Consider the following 25,307-nt stretch of genomic DNA (forward strand, 5'->3'; position numbering starts at 1 on the left):
GAGCCCAGATTCTTGTCCCATTCATCAGTTGCCCCTGGGCTAGTCCAGGCACGAGTTCAACGCCACGAGACTGGGTTTCAACTTCGTCTTGTCTTGAAACCCATCTTTGTTATTGTGACTGGCTGATGGCCTCTTCGGAAACGTCATTGAGACCAAGTTCAACTTCACTGCAAAGCCGGCACAGTATTATGACCCCTCTATCGAGAGAAAGCAAAGATTGTCTTGATCTTGGAATGCCAGTAACAAGTGCCAGGTGTCTCCAGACACCAATTCGAAATATTTCCCACCCCAACGCCCCCAGGCCCAGGGTATATTGGGTATCCCCACGAACATAATCCTACACGTCCCCTGGCCCTCAATATGCTACCCTCCCGCTTCATCATCGTGACATGGCTTCCCCAGAACGGTATTAACCCTCCGTCTTTGGCCCTCATATTTGAAGCGTTCCCGTCAACGGTAGAACATCAATCAAAGAAAAAAAAAAAAAAGTCACACGAAAGTAAAATCCATCGCCTTATAACCCCATTAGTCCACAATAGTTCCTTCATAGCTTCATGATGCACCGTCACCAAAATTTCGGTATCAATAATTCGTCTTCTAGACGCCGCCACCCATGAAGGCGGCAAGGTCGTCGAGGTCAAGGAGCTGTCTCTCAAAGGCCTGGCACAGCTCAGGTGCCGTCATGTCCTGGCTTGTAGTCTGCCCGTCCTGGGTGGCCACTATGCCGTTGGCCATTTCGGGGCTTGACTGCTTGATATCGTGCACCACCCCGTGAGGGGCGCTCCCCGGGGGGGGCGAGACCGTAGTGGGAGTAGACACTCCACCAGAGCCACCATTGATGGTGGTGACTCCAGGTCGTCTAGCGATGGCGACAGGGGGCTCGCTGTCACCGCGCACCGACTCAGAGACGGATCGGTTGGCATTGACCTGGCCCGACACACTTCCACCAGCGTTCGTCTGTTGATCGTAGTCCATAGCATCCGGGTTCGTATCAGCGTTGGAGGAAATCTCGTCCTTGATGCCCGCCGCAGCGTGGGAGGTCGAGCCATGACGCAATGAGCCGGAAGCAGCGGCGGCGTCGTTGTTCAGGACACGCTGCATGACGGTAAGGTGTCGCAGCCAGCTGCCCATAAGCGGCCAGTTCTCAGTGCCGTCGCTCATGAAGCGCAGACCATCCTTCACAATGTGGGCTGCGGTCTCGACAGCATTGGGTGGTGTGAGACCCTTCAGAGACAGATAGGCAACTGTGGCACTGGCGGTGAAGGCCGAGAAGAGCATGAAGATGGGGAAGCACGGGATGTGGTCCTTCTCGGAGCCAGCCTCAACGGCGGTCAGTAGAGAGATGGTGCCGTGGCACGAGGTGAAGAGACGATCGATAATATCGTGGCATCGGGGGTTCAGGCGGAACGACTCCAGGTTAAAGTTGGCAGCAGTCACTTCCTGCAGCAGACGCCGACGGTGCACAAAGATGGTTGCACAGTGGAGAAGGCAGTGCAGCATGGCAAAGGTGTATCCCGAGCCCATTGTCATGTGCAGGTTAATCTGGCCTGGCTTATCGATGAACTGCATCGGCAAAGAGGCTCGCAGGCCCTCGATCTTAGCAATCAGATCGGCACAATCTTCCTCACGGAAGCTGGCAAGTGTAGTCGTGGTAAGCATGGCAACGACATCACGCCAGATGGTCGAGGCCAGGACGATGTAACCGAATTCGCCAATCTCGGAGGAAGCCTGGCCAGGAGGCATGGCAGTTGGGTCAAGCTGCTGGCGCAGAGTCTTGACGAACACAGCATTGCCGAAGGCGAAGTTAATGTCGGAGCAAGGCAGCGACACATCCGCGGTATCGTGCGCAGAGAGCGCGGGGAAACGTCCAGGGGTGCTCGTCAGGAGGCAGTCGAGGATGTAGATGAGCCAGATAGTGCGTCGCAGAGACTCGTCACGGAGGAATTGGTCGGCATCGGGGGACGGGTGGTGGCTGTTCAGGATGCGGTACATCTGAATCATGCGGGCAGCCTGGCCCAGGTAGATATAGGCGCGAACAGCATTGCGAGAGCCCCATTCGTGAATAATGAGCAGGCACAGGGCCTGGATGTCAACGAGGTTAGGATGGTCGAGATTCTGGTTGATGAGTGTCATGGCCTTGGCGGCAAAGGTCTCGGCAGCCGCAGTCGGACCTCCATAGCGGCGGATTAGGCTTGGCGAACTCCTACAGACGGCAGTTGTTAGCGGCACAAATCTTATCGGCGGGCCTGGAAGTGTCTAGACCGGAAGCTCTCTACAAGCTCGCGGCGACGATGCGGCGCCAAACGGGATTCGGATCGCAGTGACTCGGGAAGCCTCGGCTCAAATCCGGGCAACGGCATCACCAAGGGGTATGCGCCAGCTCAAACACTCGGTGACGGTGGCACCGATCGGTGTGGATCCACATGCCGGTCGGGCGGGCGAGTGAGCGAGGACGCGGGAAATGAGGGCACGGGCAAGGCGACGCACAAGCGACACCGGCCGAGGAAATTGGGGGCGGGTGCAAAGGGAGAAATTGAGGAAAAGCAGGGATCGGAATAGCTGACATACCGGGCTGCACAGGTCAACAGACCGTAAACAAGAGCAGCGTCCAAGGAAGCACTCTTGAGTTGCTGAACAAATGATGGCTTGTGGAACGCGACGCATGCCGGGAAGGTCTTGGACACAACACGCTCGCACTCGGCGATGAGCTCAGGCGTCAGTCTGGAGGGGTGTCCGGGTTAGCAAGGAACCATTAGAATCGATTGTAGAGCCATGGCCAGCGAACAGTCAGCGGCACAGAGTGTCGAGTGACCTCATATGTAGGGGGTGGCACGGCCCGTCTGATGCTCAGGCGCCTGAGCTTCCGAGCAGAGCTGGAAGAGGACAAATTTGGTGGGCGCCCCGTAAGCCGAGCAGGACGGCGACAAGGTGGAGAGAGGAGACGGGGCTGAAGGACAAGCCAAGGTGCGACTCGGGGAGAGAAGCGAAAGAGACGCGGACGCGGGTGTGGTAATGAGAAATGGGGAACAGGGCAGGGGGTAGGGTCCGGCTAGGGGCTGATGGGGGTGTGGGATGAGGGCGGCCGGCCACTCGGACGAGAAGACGGAGGAAGCTGAGAACGGGAGAGGGTGATGATGAGACGAGACAAGGCGAGGCGAGGACGTGTCGTCTGCCGATCCACCCAGGATGGCGACCGGTGAGCGACTCGCCCAGGCAGAAAGCTCCTAGGCGCTCTGCCGAACCATGATGTTGTTGATGACGGCGCAAGTTTGCGCAGGTGAGGGCTGTGAGGAATACCGGGGCAGGGCTGAGGCAGATGAAACAGAGCGAGACGGCCAGAAAATAGAAAGACAAAACGTACTTGTCAGAGCTTGCCTGGACATGGCGAGCCGCGCTGGAGCCAACGACGGCCTGTCGCGCTTCAGCTGCACCGCCGGGCCCGGAGGCCGGGAGACTGTCGCGAGGGGGACGATGGGGGTTGGCGTGTCGCGCAGGACTTTGACCGTGGTGGTGGGCCATGCTCTCTGAGGGCAGATAGCAGTCGTGCATGCCCTTGGCGCAGTTCTTGCACGGCGCGCGACCATTCTCGTAGACGCACTTGGTCTTGCCTTTGCGACAGCGCACACAGGCGCCGCCGGCCCTGAGGGCGGTAGAGCGCACAACGCCAGACGACATGGTCTGCGGGTGCGCGACGAAGGTATGTCGCGGTGGTGTGGGGAGAAGAACGGTTCCGCCGTCTAAGAGTGGTGAGTAAGAGCGCTCAATGACGATGGCTTGCTGTAGCGGGCGGAGACGACGAGGCCGTGAAGGAAGGCGCCCGGAAGATTCGATTCAGAGTAGAAGAAGACGAGATGAAAGTGGTGAAAGAGGAAGAAATTCTCGGGGTGGGCTCCGTGCGGGTGGTTGCAAAATAGCGGAAGAGGGCCGGAGGGTCCCGTGAGGAAAGAGGAGGCGAGCGAGGCCGAACGGAAGGCACGCGCGCGTTTTGGGGAATCTCGGTCGGCGGAGAAAGTCTTGCGACAGCGGGTCTCCAGCGACGATCCGAGAGGGAAATAGAGAGCAACCTTTTGAAAAGAAGGGAAACAGGTCGAGAGAATGATTGAGAGTTACTCACGCACGGCCCGGATGGGAGATGAAGAGTAAAAACAATCTCAAGGCGGCGCCGTGAGATCGGATGGGAGAGGACCAAGCCCGGGGCGATCAGTAGGAGCGGGCAGCGGCTGAGACGGGCAAGACTCCAGGAGGGGTCCGGCTGCCCAGGCAATACACACGTGATGTCGTGGAAATGGCAGAAGAGGAGATGACACTTTCACTGCCGAAAATCACAGCAGGAAAGGGACAATAGAAGACGCAAAAGACTCTCGGTATGTGGGATGATGGGAGAGGGAGGAGAAGGATGGAGGAGAAGGGGAGGGCAGCGGAGGCGGAGGCAAAAGGCACAAGGCACAAGAAAGAGCGAACGAACCTGAAGACAAAGGCAATAATAGAAAGCAAGGCCAGGAAAATGACGGGGTCTGGGAATGGGGCCCTGGGAAACGGGGGACGGGCGGAGAACGGGAAACGGAGGAGGGAGCCACGGGGGCGTGGGCCGTAAACCGAGGAGGGCGTGGAACCCGATCAGAGAGAGAGAGGAAGCCCTTTTCCCTCTGGAGGGGCCCAAAAAGTCGGCCGCCATCCGCAACAGCTGCACTACCGGGGCCCTCGGAGGACGGGCTTTTAGGGGGCCGTGGCCTATGGGGGTTGACCCCGTAGTGGCCGTCCACGGAGGAGGAGAGGTTTCCAGCCCTGACGGTGAAAAAGAACGCGGCATGTCTTTAAGAGCCCGCAACTGCCAAGCACCATTTGCTCCTCACCTCCTCCTCGATGAGCATTTAGTACACTTCACATCAGGCATATCTCTTTTCAACCACTCGGTGTTTAACCATAGGCAGAGCCAGCGGGGTCAAAGGGGGGTGACGCCGACGTGCAACAAAGGATGGGATGAAAGCGCGGGCGCAAAAACTCGTCGCTGCTGCTTCTCATCAAGCTGTGCACACGCGGCAGCAGGTCCAAGGGGCCCTCCGTTCCCTACGGAGGTACGTACCTCCTGGAGTGTGGATGTCGCACCGTCCGGCGCTCGCTTCCTCTCCAATTGTCGCGGGCTTTCTGTCTGTACTGTTCCAGAACCCCCAGGCCACGAGAATGACAGCGACGGTGTAACCACAGCTGCAGCCTCGTCGGCATCAAAGACAAGGTGGTTGACGCACTTTGCACCTCCCCTGATTTATCCCCCTCATGGGCGTGGAGCAGGCAAGCAAGCAATCAAGCAAAGCAGACAACAAAGCCCGAGGGTAGGTAGCGTAGCAATGGGCCCCGGCATCGGTATATCCGGGGCATCGGTAACATCGGACGCGATCTCTGCCCTGGCCGTCAGCTCCTGTCATCCTGTTGGCATTTTCTGATCATTGTCCGCATCAATTCAAGTTGCGACATTTTCCCACCCGGCTCGTAAGCGCCGTGAGGACGGTTCGAAACGGTGGCAATGCCGAATGGATTTCGCGCCGTCGCCGGGGTCACACTTTTTTTTTTTCTTCTTCCCCATCCCGCACCGCCCGAAGTTCCTCCTGGTATTCACCGCCGTCTGTCCCCCGGACGGCCACCCAGACAACCTGGGAATTCAGGTACCCAGCTTGCGGAGGTACTTGGTGACTTTGGCCGCCCCGTGTAGATGCTGGGTGAGAGAGCGCGCTCCTGGGCGGAGTGGGGTAGGTGTTCTCCTCTTCGGCAGTCTCCAGAGCTGGGGCTACGTAGGCTGGTTTGCCCGCCGACCGGCAGCAAACAGACAGCCCTCCCGTCCTCGCTTGTCTTTGTTTTCTACAAAACTATGCAACCTCTAGACTTTGGACAAGCCCAGTGCTTGCATGGTCTTGGAGCTGTCAAAGAACCTCCGCCTGAAAGCTCTCAGTCTGCATCGACAGATCCGTGTATCACCAGCCCTCAACTCCACCGCTCGTCCTCCGTGGTTCGGGCTACGGGTTCCTCTATCCAAGGCGGGAACTACCTAAAATGGATGGGCGACCCCGAACTCCGAGGTGGGTGTGGCGGTGCCCTCTTCTCCGCCCGGAGGCACAGAGTACGACGCGCAGGCGCCTGTTACGTCGTCCCTCGAGTCTGCGTCAATAATCTCACTCGCTGTGGGAAATGCCTGCGGTAGGAGATCTCTCGTCGCTGTGCTACCGCCGACACGAGGTTTTGTTTGCTCTTACCGAAAGAGCTATGAGTGAGCGAGTGTGCCAAGTCAGTGGTATGGCCGCCGCGCCGTCCATACGGGCTTACCTTTCGCCCCCGTTAAATCGGGTCGGCGTAACCTCAGCTTAGCTCTCCCGGAGCCTCAAATATCCCACACGCACACGATATTCAAGCAGCCCTCGCCTATCCCCGTTTCTGGATTTCGTGCCCTCGTGATTGTGCCATCTCTTTGCGTATTCTTCCTCCTGTGCAGCAGTGATCTTCACGGCATCCGGTCCGGCAGTGGATGAGATTCGTGGATCCCAGCCTGGTCCGGAGTTGTCGGGGCTCTCCGCGTCCCCCTCCCAGAAACACCTCCTCTTTTGCCAACCTCTTTGCTCTCCATCAGGGAGAGCCCGCGCGCCCGATCGGGCCGTCCGCGAAGAGCTTGCTGCGCGTCCAATCGTATCTAACCAAGTCGTCACCTCCTTTAAAGCACAGATCGCGAGAGTGAGCCAAGACACAGGTTAGAGAGCTTGGACGCGAGCGATATAAATCACCTCACCTCCCGCCGGCCAACATCCACTCACTCCCGTTACCCAGTGTCCGGATAGAGTGACTGCCGCCAAGGCAGGGCAAGGCAAGGCAATGCACAGCACAGCACAGCACCATTCTCATAAACCACGTCCACAAGCATGTCATGGCATGGCATGTGGCCGGACATGGTCCAGGTCTGTTCGGGCCTGCATCCAACACCTCCGCCCGGCGCCATCTCTGACACGCGCGACACGCCAATTGTCCACCGCGAAATACGGTTCGTCCAAGAGATGCTCATATCATGGCTCATACGCCCACCCTCTCACATTGCAATTCGGTGCGCACCCTCCGTGCCGGCCGACGCGCTCGATGCCACTCGCAGGCGCCTCCTGGTAAGTGGTGCTGAGAGAGGCGCTTCTCCGGCACCTGCAGAGGAATTACGGTGGGGCCGTCCCGAGTGAAGCACAGTGTGTATTTTGCCACCGACGCACCGTACCGTCCGTTCCAGTCTCCGGCGCCGACTGGATTGAATGGATTGTACCAGTCTTCCACAGTAACAGTCACCAGAAGTGGCTCGGACTTCTGCTGCGATATCCAATAAACGAAGCAAGCACCCTCTACCTCCAGCCAATGCTCCTCAAGCTTAAGCTACAAGGTTCAATAGCCCTGCACCCACCGCCGACCGCCGTGTTCCGTGGGCACCGTTTAAAGACGGTGTCCTTGATCAAAGGCTCCGGCAGATGAAGCCCCCAAAACGGTACCCACCTCCGTCTGGGCTACGGAGACGGCCGGTGATGCTGACAAGGGGCGGGGAAGACACCCAAGCATCCGTAGAGCTAGTTGCCGTGGCCGCTTTTACGTTCCACCACAGTCCCGTTTTTGTGCACGTGACTTCCGTTACTTGGCAGCATGTGGAGTATCACGAACTGATCTCCTCCAGCTTCAGACATTCGCATCATGGAATCAGCAACTCCAAGACACGCAACAGTCCCAGACCCGATTCAATCACATATGCGTCAAAGTCTCTGCAATCCTCAAACATCCAGATTTGTATCAACCAGGTTGCCATCAATTCGTTAGGTTTACATTGTATCATCAAGTGATGTACCTCTTTTTTTCTTTCTCTATGGCATCGCTTCGAAAGGACCCGTCTATGCCTTGTTCTCGCGCACTGGGAGAGCCTTCTCCTTCTTTCCGTCCTTCTTCTCTGTCTTCTCGCTGTCCTTGGGGGCCTCCTTAACGAACGGCAGGAATTCGGGCTCTCCTGGAATGTACTTCCGGAGCACCTCGGGAACAACCAATCCCTCCTCAGTCTGGTAGTTCTCGAGAATGCAGCACATTGTTCGCTCAGTCGCGCACAGGGTCTACCATCCAAGTCAGCACGACATCCTCACTCCAAGTGTTATCAACTCGATTTACTTACCGCGTTCAGAGCATGCACGTACTCCTTCTTTCCACCGCCCACGATCTGCTTGCCCTTCTTGGATCCGTGACGGATCTCGAGCTCACGGGTCTGGTAGTCTGTGCAGTTGGAGCAAGAAACCAGCTCCTTGTACTCAGACTGGAAGGGGAACCAGGCCTCCAGATCATACTTCTTGGCAGCGGCGTTGTTGAGGGCGCCAGTGACAATTCCCACCACCTGGTAGGGGAGACCCAGAGACTTGTAGAACTCCTCAGAGTTGGCCATCATCTGATCAAAGTGGTCCCAGCTGTCATCAGGACCGCAGAGCACAAACTGCTCGACCTTCTCAAACTGGTGCACACGGAACACGCCCCAAGCATCGCGTCCGTGGCTGCCAGCCTCCTTTCGGAAGCAAGTGCTGTAGCCGCAGTATTTGATCGGGAGCTCAGTAGGCTGGATCCACTCGTCGGCGTGGAGGGCAGACAGGGGCTGCTCGCTGGTGGCGATCAGGTATCGATCCGAATCAGAGGGTGTAGGGCCCTCAGAGACACGGTAGAGCTCCTCGTCGAACTGGGAGAGCTGGGCGGTCTTGGCCATCTGTCCACGATCGAGCATGAAAGGGGGTTGGTTGGGAGTGTAGCCTACATCATGATCAGCACGATCCCCGACATATGCTCAGTGAGCTACCTACCCTTGTTGAAGAGGAAAGTTGTGGCGTAGTTGATCAGAGCCAAGTTCCTATTCACGTCAGAATGTCGCCGCTTTCGCCTGCGCTGGGCCAACTCACAAGAACATGCCATAACCAGTCAAGCAGTAGCCTCGGTGGCCGACCAGCTTAACACCTCGAACAGGGTCATATCCTCCGATTCTCCAGAGCACCTCGTGGTGGGAAAGAGCAGCCTTCTTGGACTCCTCGAAGCCCTCGGGCTTCCAAGTTCGCTCGATGGTGTTGTTGTCCTCGTTGTCGCTGACGTGCACGGAGTCGTGGACGTAGTTTCCGACGAGCTTGGCCTTGGCCTTGAGCTCGGCGTTCTTGGCCAGAGCAAGCTCCTCCTGGATCTTCTTCTTCTGTGTCAACTCCTCCTTCTGCTGGAGCAGCTCGGTCGCGTCCTCCTTGGCCCTCTTCTTGAGACCAATCTCCTTCTGAACACCGTTTATTTGGGTACCGATCTGCGTGACGCCGTATTGCGCTATAGACAGAGGTTAACAAACCTATCGGAGGAAAAGAACAACTTTCTTCTAGTGACTCACTTTTCCGAGCATCTTGCCAAAGGGCAATAACCTCGTCGACGAGCTCGACAGGAGCATGTCGGCGACGCTGACTCTCCCGAATCTTCTCGGGGTTTCCGCCGCGCTCCTCGATGAAATCCTCAATGTCCAACATCTTGGTGGTTTGTAGTGGTACGATTCGCGCTCTCGGCTTAGTTGGGTCGGCGGTGGATTTTTTGTCGCTGGCGATAACCCAAGGAGGGGGAGGGGTAGTTTTGCCAGGTCACATGACTACGTGGAGGGGTCCTTCTCATTAAATCTCAGGAGAGCGCATCACGTGAGGTTGTCGCCAGCAAGCAAATTTGAGGGCTCGTCTCAAGAAGCGCGACTCATCATGCCCCAAACATGACTCTTTCGGTATCGAGTGTCGAGTCATTGGCCGAAGGCAGCTCGAAAACTCTGGCAACCATCATCAATCAGGTCCTGCCACCCATTGTAACAGTCATCTTCCTAACTGGACCAAAATGGATTGACTCTCGCCGTTGCGGATACCGTTTCCGGAGCCGTTAAAAGCGGCGCTCCTCCGGTAGTTCCCCCGTTCCATTACGTGACATGAGGAATAATATGAAGAGAGCCGTCGGGATGAGAGCTCAGTCGGAGCACGGTCCAAGCTTCACTCTGTGCTTCAGCCCGATCTTTGTTTGGTGCCTCCGTCCTCAGCGGCTTTGCGCCTCCGTCTGTTCCCGACCTCACTCTCGCACTGAGCATGGGCTCGAGGTGATGTATTTTCTCAGGTGCAGTGGGTTTGGCGGTGGAAATGAAGGCGCGACCAGCTTGAAGGGGGCACGGCCGTTACGTCCGGGGGAACGTTACACAAAGCTCCAGGGCGAGCCACACGGCATCCAAGAGCTGCTCGAGTCCAAGGGGCTAGGGGGGTGAACTGATCCAAAGTCAGGCTGGGGTTCAGGCAGCACTGAATGACCAGAACCAACCGAGTCGACATTCTAACGCCTCCTGTAACGGACGTCGCCCGCGCGACATTAACAGTAATGGGCCCACACCGGTACCGTCCAAGTTGACTGTCCGGCCTTGCAAGGAGATGGAATCAGGATGACCAGACTCGCGATTCTTATAACAGGCGGCGCTGATTTCTCCCGACCCTCTTTTGGCAAGCCTCAACACGCTGACACTGCTTCTCGGTCCACGAAAAGACACACAAAGCATTCGCGTTGACCCCCAAACATTACTTGGCGCGACCCGGGCATTGTCAGCGACCGGGGCCGGCTGGCAAGGACAATCTACCAGAGTGGGGCTTCGTCCGGGCGGATGCGGCCTCGGATCTTATCAATTTGCCGTCTTTCGTTGACTGTCCCAGACGAGGGCCGATCACGGGTCATTCTACCGTTACCAGACGCCGTATTTGAGGGAAACCCCGGCTACCCTTCCCAGAATGCACCGTTCTGCCGCTTCATCACCAACCGAGGTGTAAAGCCTCGCGCGTCAAACAAGGTAATTCGCTCGCCAAGAGCAGATCTATTGCCGGAAATGCGACGCCACTGTCCCATATTCCCGAGGATATCTTCAAGTCCGCCCGAAGCGCGTGTAAACCGCGAGCGTAAAAGCCAAGGACATCGCCGAGCAAGCCCGAGTTAATCCCAGACGCGGCTCGGCCGAGTCATGTCCAAGGGTACTGACAAGGTCAAACAATTGTGATCCTCTTAAGATAATTCCCACCATAACATCATGACAGAGCAAGGAGTGATTCGAAACAGAGATACCACCTTCACGGCGCGTCCAACACAAGACACTCGCCAGACCACAAGCTGATGCTGTTGTTGTCCACTCAGCCATGAACCTAATCACTATCTTTTGATTAAAGTAACAAGGAGCAGGTGCCTCCTTGAACTTCATCTTTCGTAGCTTGCAGTATTTTAAGGACTACGGGATGGGAGGAATGAACCGGAGGATGCCTGCTTTGACGAGGTTTTCCGGATGCTTGGCTATGCCAATAAGTCACAACCGAGTCGGTTAACTATACAGATAGAGAATGTAGTTTGTGAATGTAACCTTTCTTGCCGCCGTCGCTTAACTATCACTCTTGATGCCAAGCCAGTATCCGAGACATGGATCGCTAGCTCTGTCATCAGGGATTAGCCATACCAAGGCACCAGCTCGTCTGTCGCTTACATCTTGGCCTTGATGTGACATCCACATTTTCGAGGCTCATTCGTCTATCTGGGGGTATAGGGGTACGGTACCATGGTCTGCTTCTGATGAACAGTTTCTGACTCCTATATTAAACCCGACTTGATAGAGTGGTTGACTGCAGCACACTATTTCTGCAGAAAGAATTGGCAATCACTCATCCCCCCTGCCACCTCCCATCAATGGACTCTACGCTCTGATATGATATAACTCAGCGAAGGGACACATGATAAAAACACGTGACTATACTTTATTGTTAACTTCCACACACTCTTGTGTCCAGAATCACTGGAATTCCAACACAACGTGGTTTCGAGTGCCGGGTCCAGGGTAGCAGAAATGGCCGATCACGTAAGCTTCAGTTCAGCAGTCAACCTCAAGGTTGTAAAGTTCGTCCAACCAATATCTCAACCTCGTATTCCCCGGACTCGCAACCAGATAATTGACTCCCGTTTCGCTAAGAGTATTGAATCCCATGGGGTACTGATTATAGAAAAAAAGGTTGATTGGCTATAGCCGGCAAGACTTGCCCTCGTCCAACACAGGGGGTAAGGGCCATTAAGCACTCGTCGCATCGCGACCTGAACCTCCCGGTGAAATCAAAATGATGACTGCAATGTTTAAAGACCGTGTATTCTGGCTGGCAGTGCTGATGGTAAGGTTGAAGCAGCTCGACTGACCCCAAGCGTGGCATGAGCAACGAGTAAGAACGATGGCATTCCCAAAGCTTTGTGCAACCTCAGAGTTGCAAGTACCACTACAACTGACATTCAACTATGCAAAAGAGCTTCCCAAAAATAGGGAAAGTTGTAAAATGGCTTCCTCCAGACCATGCTCACGAGATGCGACCTCCCTCGGGCACGGGACTGCTACACTGGGATAAAGGGGCTGCAGTTCGTGAGGAGATATACGTAATTATATGGGCCACGATACTCACCTGCGTGGAACAGAACTGTTATCATGGCGTTGGGCTTGCCTACTGGAAAGATGGAATGATGTGACCTGGACGATTCAAGGCGATCCTTGAAGTCCTTCGCTCTCCGAGAGACCCAAGCCGACGAAACGGTGGAACGAGCTTGGATCGTAGTGTAGGAACGTGTACGAAAAAACGCCGACTGCTCAACTCGAGTGAAAGTATCGTGAACGGTCCGCAAGGTTAGTCATTCTCTGCCATTATCCTGCGACAACGCCATAGCTACCACAGGCTGGGAAATGTGTTCGGAGGGCTTTGGTTGGCCTGACGATTCTTGTTCGCAACAGAGGGAGCTCCTCTCGCGTGCTAGGCATTATAGGAGGGTTCTATGGCTCGTTCGCCAGGGGAAATCGTCAGGGTCTTCGGAATGGTTGGGAAGGGAAACCTGGCATGCCTGATTAGTTATGCACATAGCCAATTCCAGGGCCGGAATATCCCAGAGTACCTATTCTTCTAGCTGGGAGATTCATGCCCTTGGCCCTAGTATCTAGTATGCTAGGCTCACCATCGAGTTGTATTGGGTCAATTATGGGACTTCTTTCTAGTGTATGAAGCCATGGGAAGCTGGACTAGGTAAGTGGAATCAGTTTCATAGAGTGTGGGAGTAGGCGGAGAACACACCGAGGAGTTGAACTGTCACAGAATGGAATAGGAAGAAAATGCACTTTCCTGAACGATTCATCTGCAAAGTCTCGCAGCCTTGTTCAGTAACGTGAGGACAGGAGGTAACTTGTCAGCGCTGTGCTGTATGCAGCGTCGAGGGGAGAGTGAAGATTATGGCATAGCTATTAGAATACCTAGGTAGGGGAACGCAAGAATGGAGTTAGCTTGGGTTCATCATACCTAGGGGATAGTTACCCTGGGCCAACTTTGAGGTGGGAGTAGAGACCACTATCCTCCGTGTTGGAGAAACTCACTGTAAGCTTGGAACCACCGACTGTCTATCCAGCGACAGTTCCGGCAGCATGCAAGAATCTTTCGGCTTCGCTTGTAGCCGGAGAAGGGAGCTTTTTCCAGAGAGAGCAGCCCCGTCGGAACAAATCCTCCCCCGTTATCTGTCAAGACTTGACTAACATGACTAACGTATTTATTGATCCTTTCAACAGCGATGGGGAGTTGGGAGACCGGAAAAGTGGTTCGGATTGTGCCTCGGGAGGCTCTTCTGGGGATCAAAACCCTATGTGAATTGTCGGTCAGTCCTTGAAGAGGGCATGTGGTCGGACTTCTTTCTTCCCTCCGGTGGGATTTGAAGCTTGGATCGCGGCTGGTGGTTCAATAGGCATCTTGGGTCGTGTGTGGGAGGGGAAGTAGGGGGATCCTGCGATGGCCGTTGTCAGCCACAAGACCGTTAACAACGACGTTGGAAAGACAGTGTTCCCCGAAGTAATTCCTTGTCAAAAAGATAAGGTTCATGTCCTGACGAGATACGACAACGGTGTCGAAAGAAGCCCAACGTCCAGAGTTGTCCCGATCTTCAAGGAGGTTCGGGCGAGTCGCTCCCAGGCACAGGGGGTTCGTGAAGACTCTGCTTCAGGATAGAGTACCGGTCTCTGGGTATTCTGGATATGTTGAACAACTGGGAAGCTTGTAGAAGGCAGTGTCTGGTATGATGCTGGCCGAAGACAAAGGCTTGAGCCAAGACAGCAGTGGCTGAACGTACCTGCACGTAGCGCCTTGGTATCCATTGTGTTCTATTTCTGAACAGATGCGTTCAAGTCGTACACAAAGGCTTTCTAGACGTCAGTGAGCTCCTAAGATCATGTCAAGAGCACCATAGACCCCTAACCCCGTCGAATTCGTCACGCAACTTCCCTCAGGCAGCCCTAGAACGTAGGCCTGGCAGCGACAGAGGCAATGCCCCTTTTCCTGAGGCAAGGATTGACTGTAGAGAGGTGAATGAACCTGTTCATTGCCCTGCTGAGCTCTTCTGGAGCACTCGTCTTCTCTCAGAGTACCGAGACAAGATCCAAAACAGAGGGATGGTCTGCCGACATGCCCGTAGCTCCTCTAACATCTGCCGAGGCTTCTGGAAACGCACTTGCGCGACAAGTGTGGTCAAGGATAGGGTGATAGGCGGAGAGTTGAGCGCACCTGGGCGCATTCTCCTCGTCGGTCGCTTCAAGTCGAGGCGAGGAGAGAAAAGGGGGTCCGCCTGCATGTTAGCGACGAGAGGAAGAATGGTCTTGGCCTGACTGTTCTACGAATGTCGAGTCCGACGATGCGGTGGTAGCTGATGCTCTGGGAGGATGAGAATTGAAAGCGAGATCGATGGTGTCTTTCCTCTGGGAACGGCGAGTCGGACGGTAAAGGATCTATGAAGACTAAAAGTCAGCGCTTGAAGAAAGGGAAGAGGAAGAGCAGGACAGCAGCTTTGCGTAGTCCTCGACGCGTCCCGAAGCGTTTGCTGCAGAAGAGGTGCCTCGTGACTTGGCGGAGGGGGAATCTGCCAACGAGGTCTGGCAGCTGGCCACCAGCACGCCGACCGTCAGGAGGATAGAATCGATGCACTCTTTTGCACAGAGGAGGGAGAATGGGGGCATGCGCATGCGAAATATTATCTAGCTGGCCTGGGGCTTACCTTTGTCCTGGTGATGCTCTGTTCTTTGATGTTCGCGGACGTTCGAACATGGTCAGCGACGAGGAGAAGAAGGACGAGGAGGAAGAGAGACGTGCAGTGGTAGACACAAAAGGATATTATTCTCAGGACGAGGCCAAAGGAGACGGACGGGATATTCGAGGATGGGGCATCTGATATAATTCAAGCACGAGGAGGACAGTGACGATACAATAGACTACAATAGAAGCACGAGGCGAATAGAGTCATTGAATAGAGGCACGCAGGGGATGGGATGGCCAATGCAAGCTTGCATCGCAGCTGGCAGCGGCTGGCAACTCGAAGTCCGGGGACGAGGCCAGTTCCTCCAGGTGTCCCTATTCACTATAGATGCCTTAGATAAACTGGCGTAGCTAATATCCAGGTGTTGAGGTGCAGGACAGTAGCCCGTGACCCCACTTAGGTAAACTGGAAGTGATTCACCGAGCGGTGCAGTGGTTGTCGTCGGTTGTTTTGGTAACCCGCGCCTCAACTTCGAGCGGCTGGTGTTTTTTCCCCCAAGCACATTTTCCTCCCACCTTCTCTCTCTCCTCCCGCGCAACCCACGCAAATCCCTTCATCTCTCTGCTCCTTTGACAGTCGAGCTCTTCAAGATTCTCTTCTTCTGTCATTATCGTATTCTCTATCGAGCATCTTCATCCTTCGTGCCCGTCCTCGATCGAGATCGTGCGCTTCATTTTTCGTCATTATCACAACAATCGACTACCTTCTCCTCCCACGACATTCCTGAAGCTCAAGCATCTTCGCCTCTCACGACAGCCTCTCGTCAGGCAGATTCACCTCTCGTGATTCCGCCAAGGTTTAGTATCTTCTCCTCTTGTCATCTTCGAGACCAAACTCCCCTCCGACCCTCGAGCGTCATCGCTTCTCGCGCTCTCCCCAAGGTCGGGCGCTTTGGTTTCTTTTCCTGAGGCAGCCATCAAGGTCAAGACTCTGCCTTCGTGTCTTGAGCATCTTCTCCCCTTGACATCGCCAACATCAAGCCCCTCTCCCTACCGTGGCCGTCAAGGTCGACCATCTTCCCCTCTTCTGGTCTTCAAGAGCAAGCACATTCACTGCTGGCGACCCTTTGAGAGCGAGAATATTCATCTATCGCGATCTTCTTATCCGCATCGTCTTTGACTACAAGCACTGCTCCTCGACGCTGGAGCACATCTACCCACCTTCATCTATCTCTATATCTCGTGACCGCTCAAGGTCAAGCATCCCCCCTTCATCACGACCATCTGCAAGATCAAGTGCCTAGATCTATCGCCATTTCTACGACTGAGAACATCTGCCCGTCGCAGCTATCCTCAAGGCCAAACATCTTCACGATCATCGCGGTGATCATCAACATCAATCATCTTCCGACCGCCATCGTCTCCGACCAAGCACTTTGCATGTCGTGACCACCCTCAAGGACACAAGCAACACCACTTTCTATCGATCACGTCTCTCTTGGTAAGTTGTTTTGATCAAGTCAGCTTTGATGAACAGGTACTAACAACCCCCCTAGACAAGACCAACGGCAAAGCATCGCTTTGGACCATCTTTTCTCATCATGGAAACAATCAAAGAGGAGCCCGAAGATTTCGGTGCCAACAGTACGATGTTGAACAACATCGAACAGTATCCTGACACAGTCGGCGCTGGTGCTCTGGTCGTCAGAGATGTTGAAGATCAATCTGAAAGCGACACTATGACCTTGGGAGAAACCGATAACCAATCCCCAACCGACGACATGTCCTTGGACGAATTCGAAGAGTTCTCTGACGCTTTCAGCGCTGGTGCCTTGATCGAAAGAGACTCTGATGAACAGTCGGAAGCGAGCACCGTCATCTTGGCCGACTTCAACGAACAGTCTAACACTGCTGGCGCTCCAGAGCTGTCCCCGAATGCCAACAAATTCAGCCCTGACAGTGACAGCGGCCCTGACGAGGAAAATCAGTTCGCTCTCACCCCTGAGCCCTCGACGACCCCTGGAGGACCATCGTCACTCCACTACACAATCATTGACTCTCAAGATGATCAGAAGCCGAGCCAGTCACCACGTGGCTCTGACAATTGCATGGCCTGCCAAGAAGGTAGCGGTTCCCTCTTCTTCGGCTATTGTGGTCCCTGCGCATACCAGGCCGGCCGCTGGAGGCTATGCGATATGTGTGATCGAGTCCTGCCGTCGGTCGGATGGAGAGGCATCTGTTTTGACTGCATCCCGATGACAGAGTCCGAGAAGGACTATATTTGGCCTCCTGGCACTCAAAGCATCAAAGAGCAGCTGGGACTGTCGCGCATCCACACCTGCCTCCGGTGTGGAAATGATAAGACGTGGGAGAAGACCTGTGAGGTCTGCTGGGGGCACCAGCCTCAGGAGGATAACGAGCAGATTATCCATTACTCGAATGGAACCCTCGACCCGGGCTAGGAAGCCGGGTCTTCCATTGAGACGCTTAACGGGGATCATCTTGGTGATGATATCCGGCCGCGATACCCTACGTCGGCTTTTGGCCCTTATTTTTATCCCATGGCCGTTCAGCCTGCGTTCCCCCATCCAGCGTTCCCCCATCCAGGAATGATGCCAGCGGCTCCCTTGCCCACAGCTTCTTTCCCCCAAGGTCCCGTGTTCCCATCACTGTTCCCGGGCCAGCCGGTTCAGATGCCCGCGGCGCAGATGGACACCAGCTCCTACACTGGGCACCCTCCCCATGCTTCTTTCGGCTATCCATACTTCCCAGTTGTGCCGCCTCTCCAAGCCCAATACCCCATGGCTATCCCCGCGTACTACCCCCCGTACGTCCCCGTCGGCTACATGCCAATCAACTACGAAGCTGGCTACAACGCACCCGACGTCCATTATGGCGGATCCTACCCTCCTTGGGCCACCGAGACCTGGAATGAGGACATGCCCGACACCAATGCGCAGAGAATGGCGGCTGCTGAGTACCCTGTTCGAACCCAGACTCCTTACCCACCTCGCTACCTGCCTCGCAACGGTAGTGGATTCGAGTACACTGGGTTGGCATCGCAGACTCCCGACCGGGACCTCACCTCGTTCATGTTTGAAGAACCGGGAACTACGAACATACCAGGAAGTGAGAACAGAGCCACTACAGGAAGCCCTCTTGAGCGCCGACGCACCACTAGAGAGCCATTCGAGTCTGCTCATTCCTACTCCTACAGACAGCAGTAATTGCTCTGCATCTGTCGACAGCTAATCACGGAGACACCAGCCGGATGCCAGACTTACTGGAATCCAATCAGATCTTCACCAACCTGTTTAAGAACAATGTCAGACGCCAAAGAGGAGATATCGATAGACTTGTTTGACAGTTTCTTTCTTTTCCCCTTCAGATTTTGCCAGCAAACTACAGAACCACGAGCGAGACTCCTGATCTCGGTTGACACTTGTTACTGAGGATCAAGCAACCAACCACCATAGTCGCGACCAACACATTGTCGAGGAATCATCTGTCTGTCTTACCCTTTTTGGAGCATCACCACAACATAGCGCCTGTCTCCGCATACTGGCAAAGAATTACAAGCTCAGATTTCTTTTCCTTTTTGACATCAACACCATCCTGCAGCACAAATAGAGTGCGCGAGTTCTGACTGAACTCTACTATCAAGGATCACGAAACGAACGGACGGACGAGACCCGGCCATAGTGCCGTGAGCGAGCGAACAAGGTTCGGGTATCACAGGAGAGAACAAGCCCTCATTAGAGATGGCAACAGGAGAACGAGGTGTACCGGCAAGGATTCTGCCCAATCATGTATTAACAACTTTCTGTCAGAGACTACGTAGAACAACCAACATCACACAACCATGCGTTTCCATTCTGTGACCTAGAGAACATCCTGAACATTCCACCGTGACTTGACCCATTACCTATAGGAGCTTGACAAAGAAACATTTTGCACGTGACTACGAACCACCTCTTCAACACTCCTGGGCAGCATCGCCACTTGGCATCGACACAGCGTACTCCAAGCCCAACTTGACAGCCTTACCTGGGTTGAGGGAAACGTCCCACGTGATCTGGCCGCCTCCCTTGAGAGTCGCCGTGGCCTTGCCCCAGTTCTTGTCCTCTTGTGTCTCCCGTCCCGGAAGCCCAGCCGCCTGGGGCGCCCCGCCGAGTGTCAGACCGCGAGGGTTCGAGATATCGACCCTCAAGCGGTCATCCTCCGAGACGGGGACCTGGTCCAAGACCAGCACCTGGGCTGGCTTGGTAGCAGTGACGCGTGTGTTGTGCACTGTGACGGTGCGCACGTACACAGAGCTGTCCTCCTTGCTGAACATGCCACTCGTGCTCCTTCGGACATCAGGCTTGGGGTACATGACTCTGATGGCCGAGTCAACACCAAGACTGAGGCTGAAGATCTCACCCGAGTTGCAGCGAGGGATCTTGGCCTGTCCCATGAAGCTGCCATCAAGCGTCAAGCTAGCAGGGCCCCTAAGGAGGGTAAGCTTGCTGTTGTTACGGAGCTTGGCCCTAAGGTATGCCACAGGCTGGTACTTGGCCACGACGGTGTGGCTGAACAAGACGTTGGCAAAGTTGAGGCGAGCGACGCGCTGCTTGGAGACAGTGAATTTGGGCACTAGAGTCTTGAGGCCGGGCAAGTCGTAGGTGGTCGTGAAGCCCGTCTCCTCGACGAGCGAGTTCTGGAACTCGAGCGAAGGCTGTGCATCGGGCATCGTGACGTCGTCATCATCGCGATTGACCTCCTCTGACATGATGAAATCCTCGAGTGTTTGCTGGCCTCGCTGCTGTTGCATCATCCCCTGCATCTGCATCTGCATCTGCTGTTGCGGCATCTGCGCAGCTCCCGTCATCTGCGGGTTCAGCATCTGTTGCCGCTGCGCCTGTTGCTGTGCCCGTTGCTGTGCCTGTTGCTGTGCCTGAAGCATCTGCTGTTGCTGTATCATTTGCTGCGCTTGAGGATGGGAACCCCAGCGAGCTGCCGCAGGGCCGTCCTGTTCTTGTCTGGCCATCATCAGCCTCTTCTTGTTCTGCTGTTCCAGCATCATGAGCTGCATCTGGTAATCATTCTCTTCTGGGGCTGTATTAAGACCAAACATTTCCTGTCTTGGCTTGGGCGCTGGCGCTGCAATCTTCTTGGACTGCCACTCGTTCTTCTGCTGGCGTTCCTGTCGGCTATTGAAGATGTTGCCAGCCGAGCCCTTGCTCGCTAGCTTAATGTGCCAAGGGAGGAGGATGGGGATTGAGTCATCCAGGGTCGAGGATGTTGCTTGAGACGTTGACAATGTGATCTTGCAGTTCTCCCAAGTCTCCGACGTGGTGTTGTGGAGGCCGGCGTCAAAGCAGAGCGTGCCTGTGGCATTGACCGTCGAGAGCTGAAGGTCGTAGCTGGGGGTCCAGAAGGCTGAGTTGGTGACATACGACAGCAGCAGGTCGCACGTGGGGTTCTCTTCCAGAGGTACGGTCCTGCTCTCTGAACGCTTGACGACATCAACCTCGCTGGAGAAGGAGCTGCGGCGAGAAGAGGACGGGGTGAAGGAGGGATTGACTTCGAGTTGGATGTGGAAGGTGTAGCAGTACTTGGGCCAGCAGCGTGCGCGCTCGTTACGAATGCGCACCTTTTCCTTGCGCTTCTCCTCGATCCGCTTCAACTGCTTCGACTTTGCCTTCTGCTTTGCCTTTCGAACCTTGTTCTGGGCTTTGAAGGTCTTGTAATGTTGCTTGTCCTTGAGTTTGGTGAGGCGCAAACGTTCGCTTTCGGCCTTGTTCAGGGCTTTGATGATGGTGCGCTCTCGGAGCATACCAGCCATGCGATCTTCATTGGCTGTTTCACGCTGCTGCTTGTACGTCTCAAGGACCTCACTGATGATGACCCCTTCCCTCTTGTCGACAGATTTGGAGTAGCTGTCAAGGATCTTGAGGCGGTCGTCAGCATTGAGGATCTCCTCCTTTGCTTTCTCGAGGTGGTCTCTGAGCTCTTGCTCGCGGTCTTGGGCTTCAGCTAGCCCCGGGTACTCGTCTTCTTCTTTGAATTCATCACTGTCATCGTCACTAAGAGAGTCGTCCGAATCATCGTCAGGGTAGACATCGTCAAAAAGCTCGTGGTTAGGGACGAATTCGACACTGATGCCAGTGATGGTCGCAGAGCCACTGCCCTCAACCATGACCGAATTTTTGTCAATGGTTGGACTGAAGCCGAGAATGGAGATCTCATTGGTGCCAGGCTGGAGGATGGTGAGCGATTGCCATGGGCGAATTAGGTATGAGAAGAGCTTACCTTGAGAGGCACATCTTTGATCTCTCGCTTGATCTGGGCTTGGGTAGGGAAGAGGGTCACGGAGCGAGTACCAAGCTCGCGGACCTTGTACTGGACCTTGTGTGTGACTTCCATGATGGGTGGCTTGGAGGGCAACGATTGGGACGAGTCCAAGGTGGGGTGGGGTGGGGTGGTGTCTTGGACCGGCGACGGTAGTCTCGCGGCCGTGTAAGAGACGAGGAGGAACAAAGGATGGATAGAACAGAGTGATAGGACAAGAGCACAAAGGAAGAGGCGACGAGAGGAAGATGAGAGGGAATTGGGAAGAAGATGAGGAGGGCTGAGGGACAAGAGAAAAGAGACCGAGGAGGAGGGGGGAAGACCAGATACTTATACTCATGGGAGGGATCACAGTAGGAGGGACTGGAGAGGAAGAGAAAGGTCACTTGTACCAGGATAAGGCAACAGGAATGGCTCTAACAGTAGAGACTCTGGCATTGGACGATGATTTGGAACTGTCAACCTATCCCAACAAACCTCACCCATTGGACACAAGATTCAGAAGACGTGCAACGGCTGCAGATAGTCATGTTGAATAGCAAGCTGAATTTGGCAATAACATATGGATAGAATGTCTGGGGTAAGCGAGGCTCGAGGTAGGTCTAGATAGATATGGCATGAGTGGTTCGCCATGGGAGAGCAGGCCACCTGAGATGAAGGATGATGAGAGAGAGCTGACAGAGAGAGGGAGAGGGAGAGGGAGAGACTGGGAGACTGGACGGAGGATACAAGTGGGGCCCCCACTCGTTCCAGGCAGATTCGAGGACTTCCATGCTGAGTCATCGAGGGCCAAGCAGGGCAAAGCTTCTTGACGCCTTAAACTTTGGCCTGAGTTATTAGGCGTTCACTCATGTATCTTGCCGTCTCTCCACCAGCTTCCTGCTGGTTTCCTTCAAGTTTGCAGACCACGACATCACGGAGCGAGAAGATGGTGCACCTAATTCCTAATTTGGAAACTCCTCTACTTGTGTTGTGCCGTTTCAAGATGGACAATTTGGTGGCCAACTTGGTTTGAGCGACGGTTAGTGTCCTTGAAACACCAAGAAAGATACCCACGATGGATGCTAATAATGATCTCGAGGAACATAGTCTGAACGCATTGTCATGCCCGGAAAGTGGCACTCTGATAATCAATACGGGAATACTGAGAAATTTATTTCTCCATGACATCTTGCTCATTGGATGTTTAATATGGAGTTATTGCCATCACTGGGCCTGCTTGCTCGCACTAACAGCCCGTCTGCTACATCAAACTCCCGCTATGGACAAACTGACCCTGTCATGACCTTCTAGCACTTCGCAGAATAGCTATATAAAGATGAACCAGTGGATTTGCCTTTTCCGTCATGGCTCCCGACTTTTCAAGATACCAACATCACTATGCCGCGCCGTGGTCGCCACGCCGAGCCCACCGACTCTGGTCGCCGGGGCCGCAGACCCCATGCTCTGGCGGCCGACGATGTGGCACAGGGTGTCCCCTTTGTCATGGGTGGTATTGCTGAACTTGATACCGAGGGCCTCAATTTGGATGGGGGAGATATGTATGGATACCCGCCAATTGCTCAAATGGCACCTTTCGTTATTGCGACGAACCCAGCACCAGCACCAGCTCCAGCTCCAGCTCCAGCTCCGAGACGTACCATGCTGGTCGTCGTTCTATACGAAATACCACCACAGAATGGCCAGTTTGGAGCAGAAGGGCGAAGATTCCACCTTGATCGGGACACCTTTTTCACACTGTTACCGAGAACCAGGTTCGCCGTGAGAAGAGGTGCTCTCGATCTTCGCAGCTTCTTCCTGCCAGAGGATATGGAGCCCCACCCGCCGTCTATAATTCATCGAGCACTGCATTTCCTCTTCAGTCACCTCGAAGAACACTCGCGAACGGGGACATTGGACATGTTTGGAACCGCTGAGCAGCAGATCGAGCACGGTTCAGTCCGGACCAGCGTGGTGAAGCGATGGGCAGCCATGGTGCACGCCTTGTGCGTTATCCTGAACAATGACAATGGGCTGGGATGCTCAGAGGGCCTGCTAGGGCACATACTCAACTTTTTTGAGCTTCTCATCCAGGACATCCACAACCTCGTTGGCTGGGACGAGACGACAATTCTCTTTGAGGCATTCGCTGGTGTTTTTCGCACGGAGCGACGGGACCTGACCAGTCAGCTCAACAGGATCTGGGACAGATTCGACCCCGAGGTCCAGGAGCAGCTGCTACGCGACATGAGACGAGCGCTGCCGGCTGAGGGCATCGACGGGATGGCGCACCGCATGTATCGAGCTTTGGGATACTAATAAAGCAACTGACAGACGGAAATCAATTCTCCATCATCTGATCTGTCGCTTTGGGACATAATTGTGGCCCTCGGTAGCTGGGATCATGCCACGCTATTGCATATTCCATTCCCCAGCCTCATGAATTCTTTTTCCTTTGCCGCCCACCCCCTCCGCTGTCACCGGGACGTCATGGGTCGGCCTCGTTTCACCCAGCCTCCAGCTCTCTCCACACAGACAGCTCAGCTCAGCTAGCAAAAGTGAAAGGTTGAGCTTCGACCTTTTTTCTCTACCACCTTCTAGGTGCCCTCTACTCGAAATCGCACTCTGTGATTTGCATTGCCTCCTTGTCATAGTCTTTCTCTTACGCTTGTCCTCTCGCTAGAGTCTCATTGACCTAACGCCATGTCGGAATCTCGCAAATCCAAGTCACCGCTTCGGGCTCTGGACCCTCAGCCCATGCGAAGCCCTTCTCCTCCCGATGGACGAGCCCCAGAGAGAGCAAAGTCGTATCCGGGACCTGACTCCCAGTCTCAGCAGTATGGTCCTCAGCCGTACAATCCCCAGGATTACTCCAACCAGAGCTACAACCCTCAAAACTACGGCCCGCCACCAAACAACTATGGATCTCAGAACTACAACCAGTCGTACAACCCCCAGAACTACCCTCCCGTCTCCGGTCCTCAGACAGGTCCCGCCATGTTTCCCACGCGCCCAGTGTCCGACTCGTATCTTCCCGACCAGGGCGGAGCAATGGCCAGCAGCACCAAGATCACCACCACCCAACAGTATAGCACCCAGCAGCAGTATAGCTCTCAGCAGCAGATGGTGCCAGCCATTGCCCCCACCTCGCTTCGAGAGCTCCAAGCCCTCAAGACGACGTGCCAGTTTAGCCTGCGCGAGTACGTCAGTCTACAGCGGCAGAGACGGAGCGGTGACTCGGCCATGTCGGCGTATGAGCTGGACACGCGCATCCGCAACCACACCAACGTGATGCTAAGCGACCTACGGATTCTCCAGAGCGAGGTGCGCGGGATTGGCAAGGAGGCCGAGAACCACCGCTGGAGGAGGTGGATTATTGGTGGTGCTATGTGAGTTAATCGATCAACCCACCCAGAGCTGCACAGACTAACATGCCACAGTGCCACGTTTATTCCCTTTATTCGCAAATTCTGGCGCCGGAGCCACGACGACGAAGAATCAGCAATGTCGGCCAATGACACCGAGTACGCCTTCCGCAAGTCCAAGGGTCTTCTCGAGTACATCAAGAACGCCCTCCTCGGCCACGGCAGGTGGGCCAAGTTTGCCTTCATCGTCTTCGCGGTGCTGTTTGTGTTCTCCAACGAGGTGTCGCTCCGGGTGGCCCGGACGGTGCAGAAGCGCATCAAGAAGCTCTGCGTGCGCATCGAGCAGGGCGACCCGGACGTTGACGAGAAGGATATGAAGGTGCTCGATGGCTGGCGATGGAGAGTTCTCTTGTGGTAAGCACTACAGGACGGGATGGGACATGAATGATATCGTAGTATGAGGACATGATTTTAACGAAGCCTCGGCGATTGCATTTCTTGTATTATTTTCTTGGGGTTTCTCTTTCTTAGATATTTCGTG

General features: G+C 54.9%; 5 protein-coding genes and 1 pseudogene across 6 annotated transcripts, besides 1 other annotated feature; 3 read left to right on the plus strand and 3 right to left on the minus strand.

Moving 5' to 3' along the window:
* Positions 1–597: 597 nt before the first annotated feature.
* Positions 598–3,675, minus strand: NCS57_00846800 (Zn(2)-C6 fungal-type domain-containing protein; the record flags this gene model as incomplete). Its single annotated transcript, XM_053058282.1, has 3 exons — positions 598–2,203; positions 2,569–2,721; positions 3,362–3,675. The coding sequence occupies 3 exons, from the start codon at positions 3,673–3,675 to the stop codon at positions 598–600; spliced, it is 2,073 nt and encodes a 690-aa protein (XP_052912113.1).
* Positions 3,676–7,895: 4,220 nt separating this feature from the next.
* On the minus strand, positions 7,896–9,530 carry NCS57_00846900 (Serine--tRNA ligase; the record flags this gene model as incomplete). Its single annotated transcript, XM_053058283.1, has 5 exons — positions 7,896–8,108; positions 8,168–8,787; positions 8,838–8,884; positions 8,934–9,336; positions 9,398–9,530. The coding sequence occupies 5 exons, from the start codon at positions 9,528–9,530 to the stop codon at positions 7,896–7,898; spliced, it is 1,416 nt and encodes a 471-aa protein (XP_052912114.1).
* Positions 9,531–16,491: 6,961 nt separating this feature from the next.
* NCS57_00847000 lies at positions 16,492–18,316 on the plus strand (annotated as a pseudogene). The gene is made up of 3 exons: positions 16,492–16,590; positions 16,646–17,473; positions 17,552–18,316.
* Positions 16,492–18,316: a sequence feature.
* Positions 18,317–19,065: 749 nt separating this feature from the next.
* On the minus strand, positions 19,066–21,497 carry NCS57_00847100 (uncharacterized protein; the record flags this gene model as incomplete). The annotated part of the gene is made up of 2 exons (XM_053058284.1): positions 19,066–21,330; positions 21,384–21,497. The coding sequence occupies 2 exons, from the start codon at positions 21,495–21,497 to the stop codon at positions 19,066–19,068; spliced, it is 2,379 nt and encodes a 792-aa protein (XP_052912115.1).
* A 1,305-nt stretch (positions 21,498–22,802) lies between these two features.
* NCS57_00847200 (uncharacterized protein) lies at positions 22,803–23,720 on the plus strand (the record flags this gene model as incomplete). The annotated part of the gene is made up of 1 exon (XM_053058285.1): positions 22,803–23,720. One exon carries the CDS (start codon positions 22,803–22,805, stop codon positions 23,718–23,720), a length of 918 nt encoding a protein of 305 aa, XP_052912116.1.
* Positions 23,721–24,104: 384 nt separating this feature from the next.
* NCS57_00847300 (uncharacterized protein) lies at positions 24,105–25,184 on the plus strand (the record flags this gene model as incomplete). The annotated part of the gene is made up of 2 exons (XM_053058286.1): positions 24,105–24,790; positions 24,842–25,184. The coding sequence occupies 2 exons, from the start codon at positions 24,105–24,107 to the stop codon at positions 25,182–25,184; spliced, it is 1,029 nt and encodes a 342-aa protein (XP_052912117.1).
* Positions 25,185–25,307: the final 123 nt, after the last annotated feature.

This window comes from Fusarium keratoplasticum, chromosome 6 (genome assembly GCF_025433545.1).
Source record: "Fusarium keratoplasticum isolate Fu6.1 chromosome 6, whole genome shotgun sequence".
Lineage (NCBI taxonomy): Eukaryota > Fungi > Ascomycota > Sordariomycetes > Hypocreales > Nectriaceae > Fusarium > Fusarium keratoplasticum.